Source organism: Choristoneura fumiferana, chromosome 28 (assembly GCF_025370935.1).
Source record: "Choristoneura fumiferana chromosome 28, NRCan_CFum_1, whole genome shotgun sequence".
Classification (NCBI taxonomy): domain Eukaryota; kingdom Metazoa; phylum Arthropoda; class Insecta; order Lepidoptera; family Tortricidae; genus Choristoneura; species Choristoneura fumiferana.
This window is the reverse complement of record NC_133499.1, coordinates 2,260,855-2,286,364: the sequence shown is the minus strand read 5'-3', so window position 1 is coordinate 2,286,364 and position 25,510 is coordinate 2,260,855. Positions and strand designations below refer to the sequence as shown.

The 25,510-nt window shown below is 41.3% G+C and overlaps 2 protein-coding genes across 3 annotated transcripts in view; one reads left to right on the top strand and one right to left on the bottom strand.

The window, feature by feature from the left end:
* Positions 1-1,798: 1,798 nt before the first annotated feature.
* Positions 1,799-25,510, bottom strand: part of LOC141443661 (uncharacterized) — a 28,055-nt gene continuing 4,343 nt past the window's right edge. Inside the window, exons 3-5 of one of the 2 annotated variants that reach the window (XM_074108997.1) lie at positions 22,058-22,145; positions 19,631-20,157; positions 1,799-3,469 (exon numbers count right to left, since the gene is read on the bottom strand). In XM_074108997.1, coding sequence (XP_073965098.1) covers positions 3,347-3,469; positions 19,631-20,157; positions 22,058-22,145 — 738 coding nt within the window. In that variant the 3' untranslated portion in view covers positions 1,799-3,346. Of the gene's footprint in view, positions 3,470-14,104; positions 14,944-19,630; positions 20,158-22,057; positions 22,146-25,510 lie in introns of those variants that run through there. The other variant, XM_074108996.1, reaches the window with a different exon arrangement.
* LOC141443660 (uncharacterized) lies at positions 3,476-5,272 on the top strand. Its single transcript, XM_074108994.1, has 2 exons — positions 3,476-5,129; positions 5,204-5,272. The coding sequence occupies exons 1-2, from the start codon at positions 3,869-3,871 to the stop codon at positions 5,251-5,253; spliced, it is 1,311 nt and encodes a 436-aa protein (XP_073965095.1). The 5' UTR covers positions 3,476-3,868; the 3' UTR covers positions 5,254-5,272.

Sequence of the window (25,510 nt, the reverse complement as noted above, 5' to 3'; positions counted from 1 at the left end):
ATTCGCTAGATTCTCAGTGCTAAATAGCGACGCGCGAGTATAGATTAGCGAGACTCTCACTGCTAATTAATGACGAGCATGTATGAATTCGCTAGATTCTCAGTGCTAAATAGTGACGCGCGTGTATAGATTAGCTAGATTCTTACTGCTAATTAATAACGCGTGATTGGGTTCGCTAGATTCTTACTGATAATTATTAGCGCGCGTGCAAGGATCCTCTAGATTTTCACCGCTAATTATTGACACTCGGAAATCGATAATTAGATCGTCACTGCATATTAATGACGTGCATGAATGGATTAAAAATATTCTCACCGTTAATTAGTGACGCGCATGAATGGATTTGCTAGATTCACACTGTCAATTAATAATAATAAATAGGGTCTCCGAGTGCACCCGCTTAGAAACAGCTAACCGGAACTCTCAAAGACCGTATTACTAAGACTGCTGTCCGTCCGTCTGTATAGGGCAATTTCGATCGCGTCGAAACCACTAAGGCACACGCATGCTCTTCTGGCTAAACGGTTGTTGACTTGCTGACCACCCGATATGCGGCAGCGTGGCTTCATTTGTGCCGATGGTACGATGGAGAACACTTATATTAGACTCTCGAATAAAATGCAATTCCCACACTATATTTTAACACCAACCTCACCTAATGATGTTATGAAAACGATTCAATCCTTAAAGAATACTAAAAGTGTCGGTTTCGATGACATAAGTACTTTTGTAGTAAAGTATGTTGGTTGTGAAATTGCACTGCCCTTAAGTCATATAATTAATTTAAGCTTTGCTACAGGTATATTCCAAATAATCTTAAACTCGGACTTGTTAAGCCCCTCTTCAAAAGGGGCTGCAAGGAAAATATAGTCACCGACCGATTACTGTGCTGTCAGTTTTTGCGAAATTGTTTGAAAAAAAATATTTATAAAATTATCTATTGCTACTTAGACAAACATAAAATATTAATCGAACAGCAAAAAGGATTTCGGAAAGCTAATACAATAAACATGGCCATTTATGATCTAGTAATCAGAGCTATCACAACTCTTGATATTAGGAAGCCTTCATGTGCCATATTTATGGATATGACGAAGGCATTCGATAGTGTGGATCATGATATTCTAATGGATAAATTAGAGAATTATGGTATTCGGGGCAACGCTTTTAGCCTCATAAAATCCTACCTAAGTAATAGACAACAATGTACCGAAATTAAGCAGGTATGTGTTGCTTCTAGAGAAGAAAAAAAGTATGTATCGGAATGGAAGGCAGTAAAATACGGAGTCCCACAAGGAAGTGTACTGGGGCCTCTATTATTCTTGATATACATTAATGATATTGTTAACAGTAGTCCACATCCAATGATGCTCTTTGCTGATGATTGTATTATTTTTGTAGAACTAGACATCAGCACAGACTACGAAAATGACGTTAATTGCACAATTCACAACATTATTAAATGGCTGGATCAAAACAACCTAAAATAAATTTAGATAAAACTATTTTCACAGAGAAAATCAGTACCTAACTTAAATATTGAATATAAAGGTCATGCTATTCGTAAGTCTCACAAAAGTAAATTTCTGGGTATCTTTATTGATAGCAACATGTCCTGGGAGTCACATTGTAAAGAGGTGTGTAAAAGGCTATATTCTTTTCTTATGCCTTGTACAAACTTTCAAAGACTAGTGCCCAGAGTACTGCTTGACAGCGTATCATGGTTTTTGTCGGCTCAACTTGCGTTATGGATCATTTTTTGGGGCACTCTTCGCAAAGAGACATATTGTTTGTCGCGCTGAGCGCGATTCGCCATGTAACAACCGGTATGTATCAACATCAGTACTGTCAATCTATATTTGTAGTGTGGTAATACCACCCTAGTCTTTGACTAACTTATGTATGTTGGTACTATGATAGAGAGATGGCGGGAAAAATAGCGAGGCAAGTATTGACAGCGAGGCAGTAAAGAAGGATAGCTGTTAAGAATAAGTGAGGAGCTACGAGCTTCTAGGAGGCCTGTACCCCATTGGAACACCCCGGGTGAGTGTTAACTTTGCTATCGCATATCTATGTCGACCTATATGTGCATGATACGTGGAAAGATGAGGAAACCAGTAAAGTGTGGTAATGATCTTTCTGATACGTGTAGTCCAATCTTGCAGTGCACGGCACATTTGGTAGTCAAGGACATTGGACAGGGAAGCCTGGAGCTCCCATATATTCGAAGTGTGGTCCGGAAACACACAGGCACGGTCGACTGTAGTTGGAGCAACCGTGGCGAGGCTATTAGGGGATGGTGGAGGCCTCCGGGGGGGGCAAAGCCCCCTCGTCCGGCTAAGTGACGAATGAATACAATATGATAGAGTCACCAGGGTCATACTCACACCCTGTCTAGACCGGAGCAAGTCGACCGATGCCCAACTAGGTAATTGATGTGCATAGCCATTGGAAGGCGGTATACCGCAACCAAATGTCAATCATGAGTTGCCTCTACAGTGTACATAAGGTGGTAACCATGCAGAATTATTAGAGATGGAAAGGCACCAGGTAAAACCGAAGCAGATAAGTAAGTGGCATAGCCACAGGCGAGAGGCAAGACCTCATGTTTATAGTATACACATAATTGCGATAAGAGTGGAATAACTTTGGTCGACTCATCTTTCCACTGCCATGATAAATGTGTATTTCGTATACCCTCATGTCGTCCTCATATTGATATGAACCCAGCAGTCAGTACAGGAGGGACGACATTTTGGTGGAGGAGTGCTGGGATATTGTCGAATGAGTCAGATAAGTATGACTTATTTAGTAAAAGATTTCAAGTACATAGTTCAGTCTCTGAACAAATAAAGTGAGCGCGGAACGTTTTGTTAATGTACCTACTAATTTCAAAAAATATTTGGTGTATGGCAATAAAGAGATTTTTGGAGTGATATCATGTGAATTATTTAATCCAATAAAATTGTCTAAGGTATGATGTTGCGTAAGGTGTTTTAATTATGCTGAGTGATTGTCAGTCTTTCAAAAAGAAAAGAACTGAAAGGCATACAGCCACAAAACATATTATGTGATACAGCCCTATTCATGTTGTATGGAACGGGCGTAAGTAAATTATTAATGTCCGATCGAAATTGTAGATACAATTTTTTAAGCTTGCCACACTGTGAAACTTTTTTGTCTATGGTTTAGTGCGGCACGAATCGGTATTAATCGATTAATGATAAGGAATTGACACACTTTCATTAAACTATTGTATTGAATAAACATTTTCTGTACAAGTGTTAGCATATTTGCTTGTATTAATTTATTATACCTTTTACAGAAATAATAAATAATCGTTGTATTAATACGGGCTGCAATAAGTAGCATTGGATTGCGTTGATTTTTTTTCTAGGTTTGCCGCCATTTGGTCTGTCAGTTCTATTGTCGTTGGTTTTTTTCTCTGCTTGCTTGTTACAGTTTGAAGCTATAAAGTTTGAGAAAAATAATTAGAAATAACTTTATTACAGTGAAAAGTAAGTGTTGTAGTGTGTTTATTTTTGTTGTGGCAGTGAAGATCAGCCTAAATAATATACGGAGTCAACAAATAGAGGTAAATTTGCACTTCTTGTATGAACCGGCGGGTCGTGATATGTTTGATTTACTGATAGTAAAGGGTAGTAATACTTCTTGTTTCTAAATTTCAGTTTACAACGAACTAACTATTCACGAACCCCAGCGATCGGTGCTGTTCTTTGAGAGGAGAAATAGAGAAACATCGTGGTGAGTTGCTCACAGTTGTAAACATAGTGTTTAGTTTTTTTTGAATTTCGAACATCGACTATAGTCAATTGTTTTCGCGTATTTCAGTATACGAGCAATAAAAATGGAAGAAATTCTTACTGGAGTAGTTCATATGCGGCAAAACAAGCTAAAGGAATGTTTCGAAGTTGCAAAACAAAATTACGAGTCGGGCGAGATGGTGCTTGACACCGCGTCTAATATCGTAGCGCAATTGAAAGGGATGATAAATAAATTACAAGATGAAATACGGCATTACACATCTACCTCTCCAAGTCCTCAAATGGCAATAGTCACAAATGCGATGGAGATTCAAATACAAGCTGAAGATTTCGTTACAACCATCGAATCATCTATGGCGACCGCGGCTGCTTCGTCGGTCCAAACCAGAGAACACTGCAGCACATCGACTCGTCATCTTGGTGTGAAATTGCCCAAGTTGGAATTGCCTAAATTTGATGGGCAACCACTTAGATGGTTGGAGTTCTGGGACAGGTTTGCCTCCAACATTGATAGCCAGCCCTTAGCAGAGGCAGACAAGCTGACGTACCTAATTAGTAGTCTCGAAGGTAGGGCCTTGGAAGCAGTAGCAGGCATTAGTATAACTAACTACAACTACACCATAGCTGTTGAAGCGCTGAAATCAAGGTATGGCTCTGATGACACACTCATAGATGCACACTATACTGCGTTAACAAACCTTGAACGAGCAGAATATACGGCGTCCAGCTGTAGGCGCACAATTGATGAAATAGAGCGGCATTTGAGGGTGCTAGAAAAATTAGGAGAAAACACTACTGGAAACCACCTACGGGCTACTATACTTTCCAAGTTTCCTGAACAGGTTTTACATCAGTATCACCTCATGCCCCAACAGTCTAATATTAAAGATAACTCAACATCTACAGTAAGACGGATTTTAGTGGATATTGTGGTGGCTATGGAAAAGGCTCAAACCGCTCCAGCTCTAACACGGACAGGTTTAGACACGAAACAAGAGGTCATTACTACTGAAGTACTCCAAACAAAGGCTGAATATCCAATACGGAGTGGTACCAACGCCAACTACAAGCCGAAGAGAAGCCTGAAACGGAAAATGGACAGTCAGGTCAATAATAACATAGCCAGAAAAAGAAACAGATTGCCTTGTATCTTCTGTAAACTTGGTAACCATAACAGCATGGACTGCAAGAGATATAGTGATGTGGAGTCCAGGAAAAAACAGTTAACGGACAGGTGCCATAAGTGTCTAAGAAGGAACCACAAAACAGACCAGTGCCACAGAAAGATAACATGCTTCCGATGTGGTGAAGGACACCTCCAGCTACTGTGTCCGAAGCCAAAGGGTAATGAAGATTTTATAGACAGTGAACCTATAACGGTCAAGTGTTATATTACAAATAGCTTTACCTTTTTGCAGACAGCCGTGGCACAGGTCACCAACCCCAACAACAAAAGAAACAAGCTTAAGTGCAGGCTTGTATTAGACAGTGGCTCCCAAAGAAGTTACATCAGTGCGAAGATAGCTTCTAAACTACAACTAACGCCTGACAATGAAGACCGGCTCTTGGTATACACATTTGGAGCAACTAATCCGAAGGAAATGTCAAGCCCATCTGTAGACATTTTATTAGAAACCAAACGTGATATCAAGAAACAAGTAAGAGTCAATATTGTTCCACATATTACAGAAAGGTTACCAGTAGCTGAATTTGATACTTCAGTGGTTGATTTGGTGGCTGATGATGATTCTACTGGTGAGAATGTAGACATTTTAATAGGGAACGACTACTATGCGGGCTTCATGCGTCAAGGAAAGGAAAAAATTCAGGATGAATTATACCTTGTAGATTCTGACTTTGGTTGGCTGCTATCAGGAAATGTAGAAAATCTTGAACATACTACAAGGCAAGAGAACATATTAACTGTGAACACTTACTGCCACTGTCATAATTCAAGCTGCCCTTACTTTACCGAACCGGACTTACCTCTTAGAAACATTGACATCAAATTTCTATGGTCTCTTGAGTGTATTGGCATAAACGACTCTCCCAAAGCCACTAGACAAGACGAAGCAGTGAAACATTTTAATGACACCCTACAGTATATTAATGGACGGTATGAAGTAACATGGCCATGGATTGAATACCCACCTCAGCTCCCAGTCAATTTCGGCGTGGCATTAGGAAGACTGAAAAGTTTAATCAACAGATTGGATCCGGCAATGCTACAGGAATATGACGACATTCTAAAGGAACAACTCGATGGGAATGTAATTGAAATAGTCGAACCACACAACAGTGATATTTTACATCCCGTTCACTATCTTGCCCATCATATAGTAAAGGGTGAAGGGAAGCGAGGAAGGATTGTGTATGACGCATCGATAAGAGGATCAGGAAAGAAAAGCCTAAATGAATGCCTGTACAGTGGACCCTCGATGCTAGAGGATCTCACGGCTCTTCTCCTGAAGTTCAGAACGAAAAGGGTGGCAATAGTGGCAGATGTGGAAAAGGCGTTCCTGCAGATCGGACTTCAAGAGAAGGACCGTGATGTGACCAGATTCCTGTGGGTGAGAGACACAACAAAGGACCTGACAAAAGAAAATTTACTTTATCTCCGATTTTGCCGTGTCCCGTTTGGAATAATATCTAGTCCATTCCTATTGACGGCGACCATTAGATACCATATGTCACAGACAAATGTAGATCTACTAAAGGACATAGCCAATAATTGCTATGTAGATAATTTAGTAACCGGAGCGAACTCTGTCCAAGAAGCACAAGAGGTATATAAGAAGACACGGGAGACCTTTGAACAAATATCCATGAATATAAGAGATTGGAACTCAAATAGTAAAGAATTTCTTAATCTTGTACCCACAGAGCACCAAGCAAAACGGGAAGATACAGTGAAAATTCTCGGCTTATCGTGGAATGTGGAGAGAGATTCATTAAAATTGAAAATAACTAATCATCACTTTGACAAGGATGCACCTGCAAACACGAAGAGGAAGGTCCTTCGTACCTTAGCCCGGATATATGACCCATGTGGCTTCATTTGTCCACTAACCCTACCATTGAAGACCTTGTTCAGGAACATCTGTGAACAGAAACATAAATGGGACACAATCTTACCAGAAGATGTGATACAGTCCATGCAAGAAATATTGGAAACAATAAGGACGGCTGTACACTTGGAACTACCCAGATGTGTAACGAATGATGTTCCTGAGTCTAAAACTACATACCAGCTAAATTGTTTTTCTGATGCTTCAAAAACAGCATATGCAGCTGTCATATATCTGACATCAAGGAATGAACAAGGAACATCAGTTCATTTTTTAATGGGAAAGTCACGTATAGCGAAAAATGAAGACTCGAAAGAACTTCACATCCCGAAGTTAGAACTCATGGGTTTACTCATAGCTAGTAGACTTCTAAAATATATAAGGGAGAACCTGTCTCTACCAATAAGCCAAGAAATCTTGTGGACAGACAGTTTGGTCGTGCATGGATGGATGCGTTCAAACAAACTACTACCACCGTTTGTATCCAACAGAGTAGAGGAAATTAGAAAAAACCAGATGCAAGCGGAGTTACATTATATTAACACGAAGATGAATCCAGCTGATGTTGCAACGAGGCCTGACAGATGGAATCAGTCAAAGGAACTTTGGTTCAACGGTCCCACATTCCTAAGAGAAGATGAATCGAAGTGGCCGGCAGATAGGTACTACCTGAAACATATCTCAGTCCTTTCTGTTGGGGAGGGCCTGGACCAAGGTGATCAAAGCTAGATTCTCGCTGCTAATTAGTGATGCGCGTGAATGGATTAGCTAGATTCACAGTGCTAAATAATGACGCGCGTGTAAGATTAGCTAGATTCTCACTGCTAATATGTGACGCGCGTGAATGGATCGCTAGATTCACCGTGCTAATAGTGACGGGCGTGTATAGATTAGCGAGACTTCACTGCTAATTAATGACGCGCATGAATGTATTCGCAAGATTCTCACTGCTAATTAGTCACCGCATGAATGGATTCGCTAGGTTCTCAGTGCTAAATAGTGACGCGCGTGTATAGATTAGCTAGATTCTCACTGCTAATAGTTACGCGCATGAATGGATTCGCTAGATTCTCAGTGCTAAATAGCGACGCGCGAGTATAGATTAGCGAGACTCTCACTGCTAATTAATGACGAGCATGTATGAATTCGCTAGATTCTCAGTGCTAAATAGTGACGCGCGTGTATAGATTAGCTAGATTCTTACTGCTAATTATAACGCGTGATTGGTTCGCTAGATTCTTACTGATATTATTAGCGCGCGTGCAAGGATCCTCTAGATTCAACCGCTAATTATTGACACTCGGAAATCGATAATTAGATCGTCACTGCATATTAATGACGTGCATGAATGGATTAAAAATATTCTCACCGTTAATTAGTGACGCGCATGAATGGATTTGCTAGATTCACACTGTCAATTAATAATAATAAATAGGGTCTCCGAGTGCACCGCTGACAGCTAACCGGAACTCTCAAAGACCGTATTACTAAGACTGCTGTCCGTCCGTCTGTATAGGGCAATTTCGATCGCGTCGAAACCACTAAGGCACACGCATGCTCTTCTGGCTAAACGTTGTTGACTTGCTGACCACCCGATATGCGGCAGCGTGGCTTCATTTGTGCCGATGGTACGATGGAGAACACTTATATTAGACTCTCGAATAAAATGCAATTCCCACACTATATTTTAACACCAACCTCACCTAATGATGTTATGAAAACGATTCAATCCTTAAAGAATACTAAAAGTGTCGGTTTGATGACATAAGTACTTTTGTAGTAAAGTATGTTGGTTGTGAATTGCACTGCCCTGTCATATATTAATTTAAGCTTTGCTACAGGTATATTCCCAAATAATCTTAAACTCGGACTTGTTAAGCCCCTCTTCAAAAGGGGCTGCAAGGAAATATAGAAGTCACCGACCGATTACTGTGCTGTCAGTTTTTGCGAAATTGTTTGAAAAAAATTTTATAAAATTATCTATTGCTACTTAGACAAACATAAATATTAATCGAACAAAAAAGGATTTCGGAAAGAATACAATAAACATGGCCATTTATGATCTAGTAATCAGAGCTATCACAACTCTGATATTAGAAGTTCATGTGCCATATTTATGGATATGAGAAGGCATTCGATAGTGTGGATCATGATATTCTAATGGATAAAAGAGAATTATGGTATTTGAGGCAATTTTAGCCTCATAAAATCCTACCTAAGTATAGACAACAATGTACCGAAATTAAGCAGGTATGTGTTGCTTCTAGAGAAGAAAAAAAGTATGTATCGGAATGGAAGGCAGTAAAATACGGAGTCCCACAAGGAAGTGTACTGGGGCTCATTATTTTGATATACAGTAAGATATTGTTAAATTAGTCACATCCAATGAAACCTTTGTGATGATTGTACTATTTTAGAAGAATAGACATCAGCAGACTACGAAAATGATTTAATGTAAATGTCAGACTCTATATTGACTCGGTCTGGGTCATCTCTAAAAATTAAGATGAAACTATTTCACAACAGAGAACAATCAGGACCTGCTTAAATATGGATTCATAAAGTACTTGGATCTGGAAGTCCACAAAAGTGTAAATTTCCGGTACAAAATGATCCAGTACCAGAAGGACATGGCCATGAGGTAGAAACCCCAAATGAAGTAATGCCAAGCCAAGAATGTACAGGGAATACCGAGACTTCAAATTCAGAAGACGCTACCGACCCTGACAATGTGCTGTCAGGGACCAGGGCCAGGAGAGACGCCGCTATTCGAGCCAGAGAGAAAATCCTGGAGTGGACGCGTCACCTGCTCACACTACTGCACTGAAACTCTTTCTGCCTTCGGGAGTGTCGCGCTGAGCGCGATTCGCCATGTAACAACCGGTATGTATCAACATCAGTACTGTCAATCTATATTTGTAGTGTGGTAATACCACCCTAGTCTTTGACTAACTTATGTATGTTGGTACTATGATAGAGAGATGGCGGGAAAAATAGCGAGGCAAGTATTGACAGCGAGGCAGTAAAGAAGGATAGCTGTTAAGAATAAGTGAGGAGCTACGAGCTTCTAGGAGGCCTGTACCCCATTGGAACACCCCGGGTGAGTGTTAACTTTGCTATCGCATATCTATGTCGACCTATATGTGCATGATACGTGGAAAGATGAGGAAACCAGTAAAGCGTGGTAATGATCTTTCTGATACGTGTAGTCCAATCTTGCAGTGCACGGCACATTTGGTAGTCAAGGACATTGGACAGGGAAGCCTGGAGCTCCCATATATTCGAAGTGTGGTCCGGAAACACACAGGCACGGTCGACTGTAGTTGGAGCAACCGTGGCGAGGCTATTAGGGGATGGTGGAGGCCTCCGGGGGGGCAAAGCCCCCTCGTCCGGCTAAGTGACGAATGAATACAATATGATAGAGTCACCAGGGTCATACTCACACCCTGTCTAGACCGGAGCAAGTCGACCGATGCCCAACTAGGTAATTGATGTGCATAGCCATTGGAAGGCGGTATACCGCAACCAAATGTCAATCATGAGTTGCCTCTACAGTGTACATAAGGTGGTAACCATGCAGAATTATTAGAGATGGAAAGGCACCAGGTAAAACCGAAGCAGATAAGTAAGTGGCATAGCCACAGGCGAGAGGCAAGACCTCATGTTTATAGTATACACATAATTGCGATAAGAGTGGAATAACTTTGGTTGACTCATCTTTCCACTGCCATGATAAATGTGTATTTCGTATACCCTCATGTCGTCCTCATATTGATATGAACCCAGCAGTCAGCACAGGAGGGACGACAATTGTTCAGGGCTCAAAAGCGCTGTATTAGGGCAATTTGCAGACTTAAACCTACAGAAAGCTGCAGACCGTATTTTAAATCTCTGAAACTGCTGACGCTGCCCTCACTTTATGTCTATGAGTGCTGCACCTTTGTCAAGAGTAACCCTACTCTATTCCCAACATTGGAAGCAAATCGCAATTTTAACCTGCGTCCTAGAAACCAAATGGTGAGTGTAACCAGATGTAATACGGCACTAATGAAGCACAGTGTCACTATAATGGCTCCAAAATTATATAATAAGCTACCTAATGCGTTTAAAAACACAAATCTAAATAATTTTAAGAAGTTATTATCAAAATTGTTGTTAAATAAATGTTATTACAGTGTTAAGAAGTACTTTAATGATCTTGACATATGAATTCTGTTTTTATTTATTTTTAATTAATTTACAACTTGATTATTATTATTTGTCTGTTTTTCTTTGTTGCTTGTTTTATTATTTGTAAACCACATAAAAGTGAATTAATTTGACATAGATTGCACACATGAACTCTATAATAATTGTTATTTTGAATTTAATTTAATTTATTTGTAGCAATATTTTTTAAAATGTTGTAAATTTGTTTTGCCTAGGATTTTTTTTTTCTTTAGTATTTAAGACTCATATAATTCGTATGCCCGAACGGGTACGATGTAGCTGAACATTATTTCAACATTGTAACTACAACTGCAGTGTATATACCTATTTTCGACGAATAAAAATAGACGCGGTGTTGGAGGTTAACAGTAAGAGGTTGAAAGGGCGTAATGTGGCGTGGCGATGCTAAACTTCGCCTAGGCGTTCGAAACACACAGTGTCGCACTCGCATGCGGTGCTGCTAGCTAGCTCTGTCACCAATGCTTCAATCTCTCCCATATGCAGAAAAAAAAATTAACAGACGTAGATAGAATAGATTGCCCCAGATACCTTTCGAAAAGAGGTCGTGAATCTACGAATAAATATAGTCGTGTCGTGAATGCATAATATGAATGAAAAGTATGAAGAGAACCTGACTATGAAGCTTAAGGTCCCGGGTTTGATGCCCGGCCGGGGCAGATATTTGTATGAATAATACGCATGTTTGTTCTCGGGTCTTGGGTGTTTAATATGTATTTAAGTATGGTCTGTCCCATAATTCGAGATACTAAAATGACGTTTCATGTGTTACCTGTTTTTTGCGTTTCATAAATAGTCATGTGCCGCAACCGCTTATCACCGAAAATTAGTAGGTACCTATGTATGTATGTCGTAAAATATTAAGATATGAACGGATCCGTGATGTACTACAATGTAGGGCACTTAGGACATTCTAGAAAAGGTAACATAGGTCTTATAAAAATGCGACCGTTTTCGAGATATTTCGACTTTTTATAGATGTTGATGTTTAAGTTTCAATTTCATTCTTTGGCCTCTGTGTATACATATTTGTACGTATTTACAACCATACACTTCTCGGCTTTGCTAAGAGGTTGACGTTTCCGTTTTTTCCGAGGCGAAAGTATTTCTTCGCTGTGTCGTCTATGCGACGAAGTACCTACTTGGCTGCTCAGAGTCCATGTTTAATCAAACAAACTCAACAAAAACCAAACCAAATTAACAAATTAAAAGTCTTATCTCAACAAATTTAACAAATAACGTCAACAGCAACAATAACACGAGAAAACGCACTGATCACATGACAATACGAGTAAAGTAACGAAAGTCGGTTGAATACCACTTGAATACGAAAAACATGAACAATGACGTTGTGCGAAAATCAAAGTTCGCACTGCAACGCCCCTCTCACTCCCGCATTAAATAGTAGCGTCAGAAGGACGGAACGTCACGAACCTCGACTTTCGAACTTCGTAGTAGCCCTGCTAGCCCCAACTACGAAATGCAAAACCCGAACTTCGTATGTTGCCGTCCCGCTGACGCTTATCTCATTTAATACGCGAGTGAAAGGGACGGTGCCATACCAACTTCGTTTTTCTTCTAGTTTTGTATTAAAAAAAAAAATTTTTTTTTCGCCTGGAGGCTGTGCATAGCTATCAATGCAGCGACGAAATGCCGCAAGCATGCTAGACACGCTGCCTCTGGTAGACGAAATACAAGGTTTCCACATTTTTTTATGTATATAATTGTTATATTCGTTTCATTTGTATACTAATATTACGTTTGTGTATAAAACAAATTAAATTTAGTATCGAGCATGTTTATGACCTTGGTCCAGTCAAAACTAAATTTGAAATTATCAATAGAGCTTATCTCAATCGCGAACAGTTTCCCATATGTATGTGGGAATGAGGGTGGATTTGCGGACAAATGATTTGATGGACAAGAGCGGACGGTATGACCGATGATTTGTGGAATGAAAGAGATGAGCGAATGAGTGAAAGAGAGTTGAGTTACGATCGGGTGAGCCTACGTGCTAGTTGTGTTTTCTGTTCTTTGTCATTTTAACGTATTCCATTTAATTTTTTTAATAAACTTTTTTACTTCTCGTTTAAAAGTTTGTTTTCCTTCAAACGATCCCACATTTTTGGGGGCTCGTCCGGGATCAGAAGGAAAAAAATTACTGCGAATACGACGACGAACGTTGTGCTACGTGTAACGAGGCGGTTACATTTTCTGTTACGGCGGTTGCTAATTACGACGGGCGGCCGAAATAACAGCGACGACGAGTTTTTTGCTGGCTTTTGGAACAAGACGGTTTCTTTCGAGCGGCAATAAACGGCACATCAGAAAGATGCAAACAGATAAGGTTTATGACGAGGCAGCTGGCGAGGCTCCCAGTGGCGGTATGGATGGGGTACCGGCACTACGGATCCGAATGACGACTGCAAAGGCACCTAAATCGCCCGCACCCACGTCACCGACACCACCGGTGATGCCGACGTATGATGTTAGAGAGTGTGGCAGCCTGCAGTACATCGACGATCTGATACGAATGTTTAGCGCTCAAGACAAGACCTACAGCGTGACCAAATTCATTGAAGACATTGACGAAAATGCGGTGATTTTCGGGTGGACGCCATTGCAACGGCTCATTGTTGCTAGGCGAAGTATGACCGGTACCGCGGCACTTTGGTTACGAGCAGAGCGGCCGTTTAAGTCGTGGGACGAGCTTAAACACGCGCTAAGCAGAGATTTCCCCGACACGATCGACATAAAGGCGGTACATGAACTGATGGCGGCGCGCAAAAAGAAGAAAGACGAAAGTTGCCTGGATTACCTTCTTACGATGCGCGAGTTGGGTAAAAGGGGAAAAATGCCGGACTATGTGGCGATACAATACATAGTCGACGGCATCCAAGACTTAGAAACCAACAAAATGATGGCTTATAGCACACATGTTCTAGGATTAAGGTGTACCTAGGTTAAGATGTTTAGATGTATAAGATGTTTTGTTAAGAGGATGCCTGGGGACAGTCATGTGTGTAGGATGGCCGAATGTGGGAATGAGGGTGGATTTGCGGACAAATGATTTGATGGACAAGAGCGGACGGTATGACCGATGATTTCTGTGGAATGAACGAGATGAGCGAATGAGTGAAAGAGAGTTGAGTTACGATCGGGTGAGCCTACGTACTAGTTGTGTTTTCTGTTCTTTGTCATTTTAACGTATTCCATTTAATTTTTTTAATAAACTTTTTTACTTCTCGTTTAAAAGTTTGTTTTCCTTCAAACGATCCCACATGTATAGCTTATGCTATTACCATACAGAAAAGCCAGGTCTTAAGTCTAAATAGTGGATGAATATCGGTTCTGCAGTATTTACATGTGGGCAAGCATATGTGGCACACTCCAGAGTGACAAGTTGGAGCGATTTACATCTAGTTGATGTTAATTTCGGTAGTATTAAAGTGCAGGAATCAGCGATTTTAGAATACAATATAGTAAGAAGCATTTACCGTCCAGACTTGTCAGTAATTGTCATGTCAAAAACTCGGAAAAATGTTTACAAAGTCAGAGTGGGCCTTGAGTAAAACGGTAGCTGACGTTCAATAAGTAGTACCCGAGGGGACAATATATAAATCGGATCCCTGGTTAGCATTCCGGTGACACACCTGATGAACAAGGGGTCCTCTGGTTTTGCCTATTCGGTTTGCGATCGCGTTTTTCAAAACGCAATTACCCAATGGGGTGCATACGCGCCTTTCCCATCCGATCGAAGCCAATGACGCTGTCGTCCCAGGAGTGGTGAAGTGCAGCTGGCGTGACGAAAAGGTAGTGATGTTGGCGCGTACTGAAGCATGTCTCGTCTTACAGCAAGGTGGCTGCGAAAACATTGAAATCTTGTACGCCCTTCCGGATACGTTAGGGCTGAGAACGAAATCTTAATACAGCAGGCGATTAAGGCCTGCTGTACACTAACACTACGTCAAACGTCAGAATTTTCGATCGGGGACATCTACCACTGTCTAGCTCGGTGCGGGGAACGTAGGTGAAGCAGTCTCCCACTGCGGCGGGGTAACATGGAGTGTGCACCGCTGGTCACAGGCGGAAGTATGAGCATGGTGACGAGGGACGATAGCGTCATTGGCTTCCATTGGGTGGACCCGGCGCTTATGGACCCCCAACCCAGTTGCGCTTTGAAAAGTGCGGTCACAAATCGGACAGGCAAAACCAGTGACTTCCTGTTCATCAGGTGTCTCACCGGAACTCCCACCACGATTCGGATCCATTGCCGCACCAGACTCCAGTGGGAGATCTGGCTGGTTAATATTTATATTTACTGGTCGAGCAATGAAAATCCCGGGCGAAGGCCCACCCAATGGAAGCCAATGACGATAGCGTCCCTGGAGTGGAGAAGCGCAGATGGCGTGACGAGGTAGCATGCCTTGTCTTACAGCAACGTGGCTACGGGAACCTTGAAATCTTAAACGGCCTTCCGGATACGTTTCGGCGTATTCTGGAAGCGACCAAAGGGCTGAGAACGAAGCCTTCACGCAGCATAATAAAGAAAAAAAAAATCGGCGATTAAGGCCTGCTGTATAATAACGGCACACCAACGGGCATTTTACGTCACATGTCAGTATTTTCTGTATGGGACGTCGACCACAGCCTAGTATCGGCTAAGTCCGTCTGGCTCAGGGTGGCGAACGCTCATACTGCTCCAGGGCAACTTAAAGTGCGCACCGCTGGTCACAGGCGGAAGTATGAGCATGGGTCAATGGGGAGCAATCCTTGAAACAGCCGATAGTTGCCATCCAAGGGTGGTGACAAGCATAGGCGGCACATCGGTGAGGCCCTAGCGATTCTGGCGTGTGAGAAGGGTTAGCAGTCCCCTCTGCTACGGATTTTCATTACTAAAGCGATTCCAAAAAATACGAGAAACCGGCCATATCGCCAGCCGTAGTCTGGTACGGCAATTGATCCGAACCGTGGTGAGCGTTCCGGTGACACACCTGATGAACAGGGGGTCTCTGGTTTTGCCTATAGGGTTTGCGATTGCGTTTTCGAAACGCAATTGGGTTGGGCGAGCATAAGCGCCGTGCCCACCCACTCGAAGCCAATGACGCTGTCGTCTCTGGGGTGGCGAAGCACAGGTAGCGTGATGAGGAGACAATCTTGGCGCGTACTGACGCACGCCTTGTTTTACAGCAAGGCAGCTGTGGGAACTCGTTTGTGAAAGGAGTTACTGCTTCTGTACGTCTCTGAGGAGGGGCACATTCTGGTGCTGCCCTGCGTTCGGATGAAAGCGTTGTCATGGCAACGGAGGTCGCGCCAGATTGTTCACTTGGATCGCTGCCTGTTGCTGATGAGCCAGACGCCGAACTTGTATTCAATCCGGTACAGGGATAAAAGCCAGTCAGCGTCGTCCACCAGGTTGACGCAGTGGACTCGGGGTCACTCGATGCAGTCATATCATCGGCTCGACAACATGGAGTCCTGGTTGCGCACTGCCTGAACAATGATGTGGTGGCGGCCGTAGCGACTGCTATCGATAAAGGGTCAAGCTTGCCGCCTGGCGAGCGGTATGATGCCGGGCAGCGCAGTTAAATGTGCTTCGCTTCGCTTAAAGCGCCTGCAGGTGGCACAGCACTGTCGTCGCCTATCATTCTGGCGCCCGGTGTCCGGTATCTCAACACTTGCCGCAGGTCGCCCTACAGTACTTTTCGGGGTGTCCGTATGGATGGCACATGTGGTCGCACACGTCCACTTCGTCTCACCCAACGTACACCTTTCCTAGGCCCACCAGTTTGCCCCTAGCGGCCCCTGAGAATTCCATGACTACCAGAAATTTCGGGGCGAACACCTTCTGGACGCCAAACTTGCACTCTTCCCGAAACCCGGACTCCTCCAAGACCGTATTCACGAGAACGCCGGAGTTGCCCACCCTCCAAACCTGCGTGACCCTAATGCGGCTTTCCGACGCGACGATTTGACCGCCTGCTGTCCTGCAGCACCTTCTTCTTCTGGTCCAACGTTTTAATATCTTCCCTCGTTGGACAGGTTACGGCGCGCCCTCTGGCATTTTTAGGGGTCGAGGTATACGTGGGTCCGGTCCCTATGGGCTGCTGTAAGTAATCTCATGGGGAGGCAGCCAGGTGTGAAGTATCTTGCCCGTAAGCAGCATGGGCCATGGTCGTTTTGCCCGTCATGTTTAGCTTGTCCACGCATTAGCCATAACCGAAATGTGTCGTCGTCCCGCCTGCTGGACCACGTCGATGAGGGCCGTCTTGTCTAGGTCGCAGGCAACTCGGAACGTCCCCGACCCCTCTTCTGGTCCAGAGCTGGCGGCTCGACCCGCCTGCGTACCGTACCGCGTCCTGTGCCTCTTCCGGGGAGGTCCGATTATGCTTGGCGCTCTGCTACTAAGCCGGATAAATCCGAGGATTGATGATTAAACATCCTTAAGTATATTTTTTTTGTTTATTTACAAGCAACATGAAACCACTAACGAGACAAAATAAAGCATAATAAAAACAAGCATAAGAAATGTGAACAAACACTAAGGCTACGAAAGAAAAAGCAAACGCACTAAGATAAACCTAAGGAGAACATTAAATGTATAAAATAACATGAATGAATGATTAGAATTTCCATACGAGTCACTTCTTAGATAACAATGCATCTGACTATTTTTCAATGAAACCAGTCCAGTCACGATGGGATAGCATGTCATTACAAGACTATGGTCAATTAGTGACGAAATTATAATCATTATGGACCTCTCCGATGAGCCCTCTTAGCCTAATACCCCAGGGCCAACAACAAATTGGTCGGGATTCACGGACGAACAAGCGGGACTATTCCCGTCCCACCGAATCCCCTCACCGGGGCTCCCATTCCGTTGCCACATCCGTAACAGCACTAGATCCAGCAGCGTGCATCAATTGCGCCCACAACCCTAATTACGTTTTTGAACGCGATCGCAAACAGAACTGGCAAAACCAGAGACCCCCTGATCGGTAGAAGTGTCACCGGAATACTCACCACGGTGCGGATCTATTACCGAACCACACTTTGGTCTGAAACCAGTACTTGTTTCATAGTACCTACTGATATAGCGTATTAGAACTGGGCGAAGGGGGCATACCATAAAACGCAGTACGTCAATCAATATATGTATCAATAAGATCTAGTGATTGCCGCCCAGCGAATACCTCACTGAGGCTCAATTCTATCGCCATGCTTGTAACAGTGGTCATCTGGTTAAACCTTATCCCAGTTAAAATGTGGACCCTGTAAAAGCCTGGAAGTACTTGTACTATTACTTATTCTGTGCTGGAAGCATGATGTTTCGGCTCGTCTTCGAACTCCTGCCTTTTACTGTGACTGTGACAACGTGGCCAAATATCTTAGTGTATTTTGTTACTATTAATAACCTAATCAACAAACTTCAAAGTTCAATATCTCAAAAACGGCTGAACCGATTTTGATAAGACATGTCTAAGAACTATCTCTAGAAAACCTGCTTTGAAATAAAAATACGGGTTGACTACAGAACCCTAAAAAAACCGCATTCAAATCGATTCACCCGTTTAAGACCTGCGATTGGCTGCGATGCCACAGATAGCGAAATAGCGGCCAAACTTATAACATCCCTCTTTTTGCGTCAGGGGTTAAAATATAGTAGCAATAGCCGTAGCTGTACAACCTTACCCGGCTCTAGAAATAGTTTTCACGCTGTGGTATAGTTGCAGGCTGAAGCTGAGAGAAGTATCACATGTTTATGTACTTGTTTTATGTCTAATCGTGTTTTTTATTCTGTGGCAATATTTTTTTTAATGCGCTGGTTATTTCCTTTAACTCTTTAGTTAAAGGAAATAACCAGCCAATGCCCACGTGACCGACAAGGAAAATCAATATTTGACTGACACTTAGTATTGTTTATGACTAAGGAGTTTATCTTAATACACAATCAAGGGTTTAAATTAAAGGAATTATAAGCTCTTACGTATGTACAAAATATACAATATAATCAACAGTCTGGAAGTGGGTGGTATCAAAGATGATACGTTGAAACATGTGGGTACGCTAAGGCTGATACACTAAGTATAGCCAACTGGAGAGATCTAGGTTTAACTGAGTGGGTAGACCATAGAGTGCGTGGGAGTAGACTTGTGCAGGTTTTTGATCGTGTATAGGTAGTTCTCTCCGGTAGACCGTAGTGAGTACAACCAGCATATCTTAACAGCCCTTTGTAATAACTTAGATACCTTGACACATAGCATATTTAATTATTCAATAGATCCACAAGATGTAGCATAAGAATGATGTCAAGCAGGTTTTTGATTCGCTAAAGGTAATCATAACAGTCAATTGAAATAATTCCTGCTTTACCTAAAAAATCTCTAAAATTGAACTATCTACAAAACGATATCAATTACAATCATTGTATAACCTTAATTCAGCTACTTTACTATCACAGTCAGGCCCTGCCTGATCTTTACACCCACATCGTGACACTTTTACCATGATTTAAATCTAAATATTATCTTTACAACTATTACTCACATCATCTTCCATAGCATCTTCACACGGAGCGTTTTTATCTAGGCTCCTATTTTCCCCGTCTTCACTATGATGATCTTCATTATCTAACCTATCACCTACATTATGTATGGACCCTTGACTGGAGAGCATGGAAGACAGAGTCCTTATATACGCCTCCATATTAGAAGCTAAGGCATTCATGATTTGATTCTCAACGGTCAACACACTTGCATCTAGCATGTTGCCTTCTGGCTCCAACCTCATACTAGATTTTAATAAATTAGCTAGTATAGGATTGGCCCGGAGTGTTTCCTCTCTGTCTTGTATATTGGCACTATAATTTTCTTTCTCTATACTGTTTGGTTTGTCTCTGGTGTGCAGCCGTTTGTGAAGTATCAAGACGTCTGGGTCCTTGAAGCATTTGGAGCATTCTTGACATTGGTAGGTTTCTTCTCTCTGCTCGTCGGGTTTGCATCGCAGGAGGAGTTCTATTTCAGAGAGTGAGCTGCCGGATGGACTGGGGTCTGGTTCGGGCTGCACTGGTTGATCTGGAATAAGTTTTCCGAATAATAGTAACTTGACAAGCAGATTTCAGTTAGTACTATTATCTATTCTGCGTTTCAGTAGTTACACTAACGATTGCACTGTTTCAATAAACGATGACTACGTGAATTAAGTTTTTGTACAAAGTTTTATTTTAACACCCGACGCAAAAGGAGGGGTGTTATAAGTTTGACCAGGGTGACACCTATTTGGCATAGTTTTTGATGTCCGAAACTGATTACGCATAACAGGATTAGCATAATTTATTTACGCCGATCTTAAACTTGCCGAAATTTAGTTTGGCATAATTCTGTATAAGCCGAATAATGGTTTACCCGAATTTATTTTAGCATAATATAAACATGGCCAAATTTTATTATGCATAATCTTGTTTAGCATATATGTAATTTAGCCAAATTTTGATAGGCCGAAATCCTGGCCAAATCTATGTCCGAAAATAAATTACCTAATTACTATTGATGACTATAAAAATAGGTTATTAAGGTTAGAATTGTATTTGTAATGGAACGAACTGCCACCAGTAAAAGAGGCACGGGCATACAGAAGGGGGCCGGGGGGGGGGGGCGCAGCCCCCTGCAAGGGCGCTCGGGGGGCGGAGCCCTCCGCATGTAAAAAAACAAACATAATCCTACGGTTTTGAAAAAAAAATGAATATTTTATACTTGGATAGGCGAAACAGTAAAGGGGGGACGGGGGGGCGAAGCCCGAAGCAGCAATAAAGAAAACCCAAGCAACGTGATTGCTCAAGTATAGGTTAGGTTAGGTTAGTATTTAACTAGGCGGAATAGGAGCTCCATCGACTTTGCCTCAGAGCCGTTAAATAAGTCGTTAAAAGATACATTAAGTATGCGGAAGTAACTTTCTGCGTAAATAATTTATGCCTAAGTAATTTTCTGCCTAAACAATATTCGAAATTCACAAATTATGCGTAAAGCCCATTCGGCTTACATTGGTTATGCGTAAGAGAATTCTGCGTAAACTGTTATGCGTAAACAGATTATGCAACATAGAATTATGAGATAAAAAATATGCGTAAACAAGGGGAACCGTTTGACCACTATGTGTGTCTGTCTGTGGCACCGTAGCTCTTAATTGGTTGGACCGATTTGAATGCGGATTTTTTTTAATTTGAAATCACCTTGTCTAGCAATGGTTCCTAGACATGTTTCATCAAAATCGGTTCAGCCGTTTATGAGATACAATACAATAGCTCTTTATTGCACACCAACACAGTAAGCAGTACAGAAAACACAAGTATATACATAGAGATTTTCTAAGGTAAGCAATAGGCGGTCTTATCGCTTCAGAGCGATCTTTTCCAGATAGTATGGATTGTTTGTTTGGGTCAAATCTTGGAAGCTAAATTAGACCCACTTCCAGTGGTCCGATCGACTTGCAATTTTGCATACTTATGTAAATTTGGTGACAATACAATAATCTAGTAGTGACATCTTGGTGGTTCAGCCAGGATCGTCTCTGCAGGAGGGAATTCCTCAATAGTTAATAGCACCGACTTGAAATTTGGTACAGATAATTATGTAGTTTAGACGACAATGCAAATACAGTCAACAAAAACTACATTCGACAAAAAAAAACTTTTATTAAAAATGATTTTTTTAACAAACACTTATTTATTACAAGCATTTATACTCGTATTTATTGGAAAAAGATTGCTTAATTTTTTCGTAATGGCTACGGAACCCTATTTCGGGCGTGTCCGACACGCTCTTGGCCGGTTTTTTTTTTTACTTTGGCCGTGCGAAGCCGGGGCGGGTCGCTAGTTATTTTATAACAGAGTACTGATACTGGTACACACGGTCTTCTTCATCAGGCAGTAGGAGTGTAAGGCCCGATCTCATAATAGAGCAAGGTTGAGCGACTTACCACTGCTGGGAGTTGGCTCGGAGGCGCCCGCCGTCTGCATGGCGAGCATCGTCTGCATGTAGATGGCTTGCGCCATTTGCTGCTGCACCTGGAACGCACCCAAGCAACTTATTAGCAACTAGCTGTACCCACGACTTCGTCTGCGTGGCCTTAGGATTTATAATAATAATAAACTTTATAGCCATGCTTCAGTTACGTGGAACAAAAACTTTGGCCAAGAGCGTGTCGGACACGCCCAAAATAGGGTTCCGGAGCCATAACGAAAAAATTAAGTAATACTTTTCTAAGGATATATTTTTAACAGACTCCAAAAAGGATGCTTCTATGTTCCGATGTATGTTTTTTTTAATGTATTTTCATCGATTACTCAAATATAAATATTTTGCGGTAGCCATATTTTAGCAATACGACGTGTATTCTACCTGCCAACACAAAGGACTAATTCTTCATAGTGAATCTTGACATCTTACGTCCTTTATTGTAAGTTAGGAGGGTGGATTATAATTAAGACGTCATTTTACTAAGCATAGCTACACATTTTTCCGATAAGTATACTTATAGTAAATTTGTTTGGAATTCCTTAAGAACTTTCATCCCATATTTTCAAGTATGAAAATGTCGAAATGTGAAAAGAGCCGGAACAAATGTTTTTTAGGGTTCCGTACCTCAAAAGGAAAAAATGGAACCCTTAGACCCTATATCCCGTAAACGCGCGGAGTATGTATCGAGTTGAAATTAAAACCCTAAACTCAGGTCAATAGTCCCGGAAGCTGTGAAAAAATCGAACTTCTAAGTTAACGCAATCAAAAGCTACAGTCATTAAAAAAGTGTTTCCATACAAATCGCCTTAACTGAAAAAGGTTTAGGGTACTTCCGGCTGTCCTAGAAACTTGGAATTTTGTATAAAGGTAGCTCTATTAGCAATTTTTTTCCTAACACTGGATATTCATTCATACGTACGGAACCCTTGATGCGCGAGTCTGAGTCGAATTTAACCAGTTTTTTTTGTTCTTATCGAATACCTAAACATAAAGATTCATCGATTTATCTTTGATAATGACGACGTTCCATATAAGTTTTCATCCCTATTTCATCCCCTCGCAGGTAAATTTTCAAAACGCTTGAACAATATATTTATTTTATTTTTTATAAGTGCCCAAATGCAAAGTTTCATAAAGTACAATCGATTTATATTCGACAATGACGACCTTCATATAAACTTTCATCCCCTATTTCACCTCACACAGAAAGAATTTAAAAACGCGAGAACAAATATCTATTATCTCTTATCACGTGCCCAAATGCCAAGTTTCACAAAGAACCATCGATTTATCTTCGACAATGACGATCTTTATATATAAACTTTCATCCCCTATTTCCCCCATACAGGAAGAATTTAAAAAATCGCGCGAAAAATGTCTATTTATCTCTTAATCACGTGCGAAATGGCAAGTTTAATAAAGACTCATCGATTTATCTTCGATAATGACGACCTTCCATATGAACTTTCATCCCTATTTATCCCCCCCAGGTCGAATTTTCAAAAAAGCTCTTACAAATACCGACTTATTTTTATTAAGTTCCTAAATGCCAAGTTTCATGTTTTATCTTCGACAGCGACGAACTTCACCATATAACTTTCATCCCTATTTCAACCCCTTAAAGCCTCTTTTTCGCGATAAAACATAGCCTATGTTCTTTCCCATGGTCTATTCTATCTCTGTACCAAATTTCATCTAAATCGGTTCAGCGGTTTTGGCGTGAAAGCGTAACAGACAGACAGACAGACAGAGACAGACAGAGTTACTTTCGCATTTATAATATTAGTATGGAATAAACTTTATAGCCATGCCAGTTACATACAACACAAAAAACCGGTCAAGAGCGTGTCGGACACGCCCAAAATAGGGTTCCGGAGCCATTACGAAACAATTAAGTAATATTTTTCTAAGGATATATTTTTAACAGACTCCAAAAAAGGAGGAGGTTCTATGTTCCGATGTATGTATGTATTTTCACCGATTACTCAGTCAATTGCGGACCGATTTTCAAAATTCTTTTTTTAATCGAAAGGGTATTCTTCTGAGGTGGTCCCATTGTCACCAAGTCAAGATCTGATGATGGGATCCTAGGGAAATCGAGGACGAACCTCAAATATTATAGGCACGCCTATGGCGATTTTGGCATTTTTAGCATTAAGATGAGCATTTACATTCAGAAAGTATCATTTGGTAACCTGGACCTGATGAAGAAGACCGTGATGACCAATGGAACTCATCAAAGCAAAGTATGCTCGCTCGTCTATAAACGATCATGATTAATATACCTAGATAAGCGACTAAGAAGAAGCTTTAAGTTAATGATTCTTTCGAACTGATATGATGCTGAAGCCAGAAGGTAGGCAACGGAACTCTGTTATAAAACAAAGCAACTAAGTCGTGTTTGGGCTTAATAGAATCGTTGTGAGATGTACTTTGACTAAGAATCACTAAAAAGTGAGAAATAAAGAAATTTTTAAACAAAAAAGTAAAACCGACTCCAAAAAATAAAAAAAAATAACAAAAATGGAACCGACTAACAAAACCCTTGAAAATATTTTTCTAGGTACGTACTAGCTCGAAATCGGTGACTCAGCACTACCCAGCAGGAGGGATTGAATGAAACCCATAGTATGTAAAAGAGGTAGACGACTATGGTCCCACTCGTGCTGAGGCACCGACTTCGAGCTAGTACGTACCTAGAAAAATATTTTCAAGGGTTTTGTTAGGCGGTTCCATTTTTTATACGTAATCTTCCAAGTTTAGGTATATTTTATACCTTAGGCTGCTAATTAAGAGTAAAACTACTAATAATTCTCAAGTAAACTTAGCCGTTATAGTATTCCTTGAAAGTTTGATATACTTACTACTATCCTGATTTTTTTTAGCCAGCCAATTTTTGCACCCACCGGTTTAGATTTTAGAGGGGGGGTACGCTCGATTTTAATGAAAATTTGCACTTTAAAGTTGAATATTTCGCAAAAACATCAATGAATCGAAAAATTCAATGAACTTAGGTATGTATAATATAGTTCACGTATTTCAGCATTAACTCGGCGAGAGTTTGTCACTGACAATTTGTGCTTCGTGGAGGACGTCAGGCGGCGTAAAGTCAGATATAAATTCATCATTTGAACTCTTCATTTTAATTTACTTATCAAAATTTAATTCACCGGACTGAACTCATGAACACTACTTTGGCGGGGTTTCATGACAGGCGCGAACGGGTAACCATGATTGGTTCGTGCTACGTACGTCGTGCGCGCGCAATGGAAGCTCATTGGTTAACTTTCGAGTGCGCGCGCTTGACGTCGCACGGTCCGAATTGGACTCAAGAATTTTTCTCCTTTCTTTTTTCATAACTTTAGACGCAATTAAAATAAGACTTTACTTGATATGTATAATCTTTTTTTTT

Excerpts from the sequence above, each read along its gene's own strand:
- LOC141443660 (XM_074108994.1), top strand. The coding sequence starts at position 3,869 with ATGGAAGAAATTCTTACTGGAGTAGTTCATATGCGGCAAAACAAGCTA. Across the intron at positions 5,130-5,203 it reads ACTGTGTCCGAAGCCAAAGG|ACAGCCGTGGCACAGGTCAC; the intron begins GTAATGAAGATT and ends ACCTTTTTGCAG.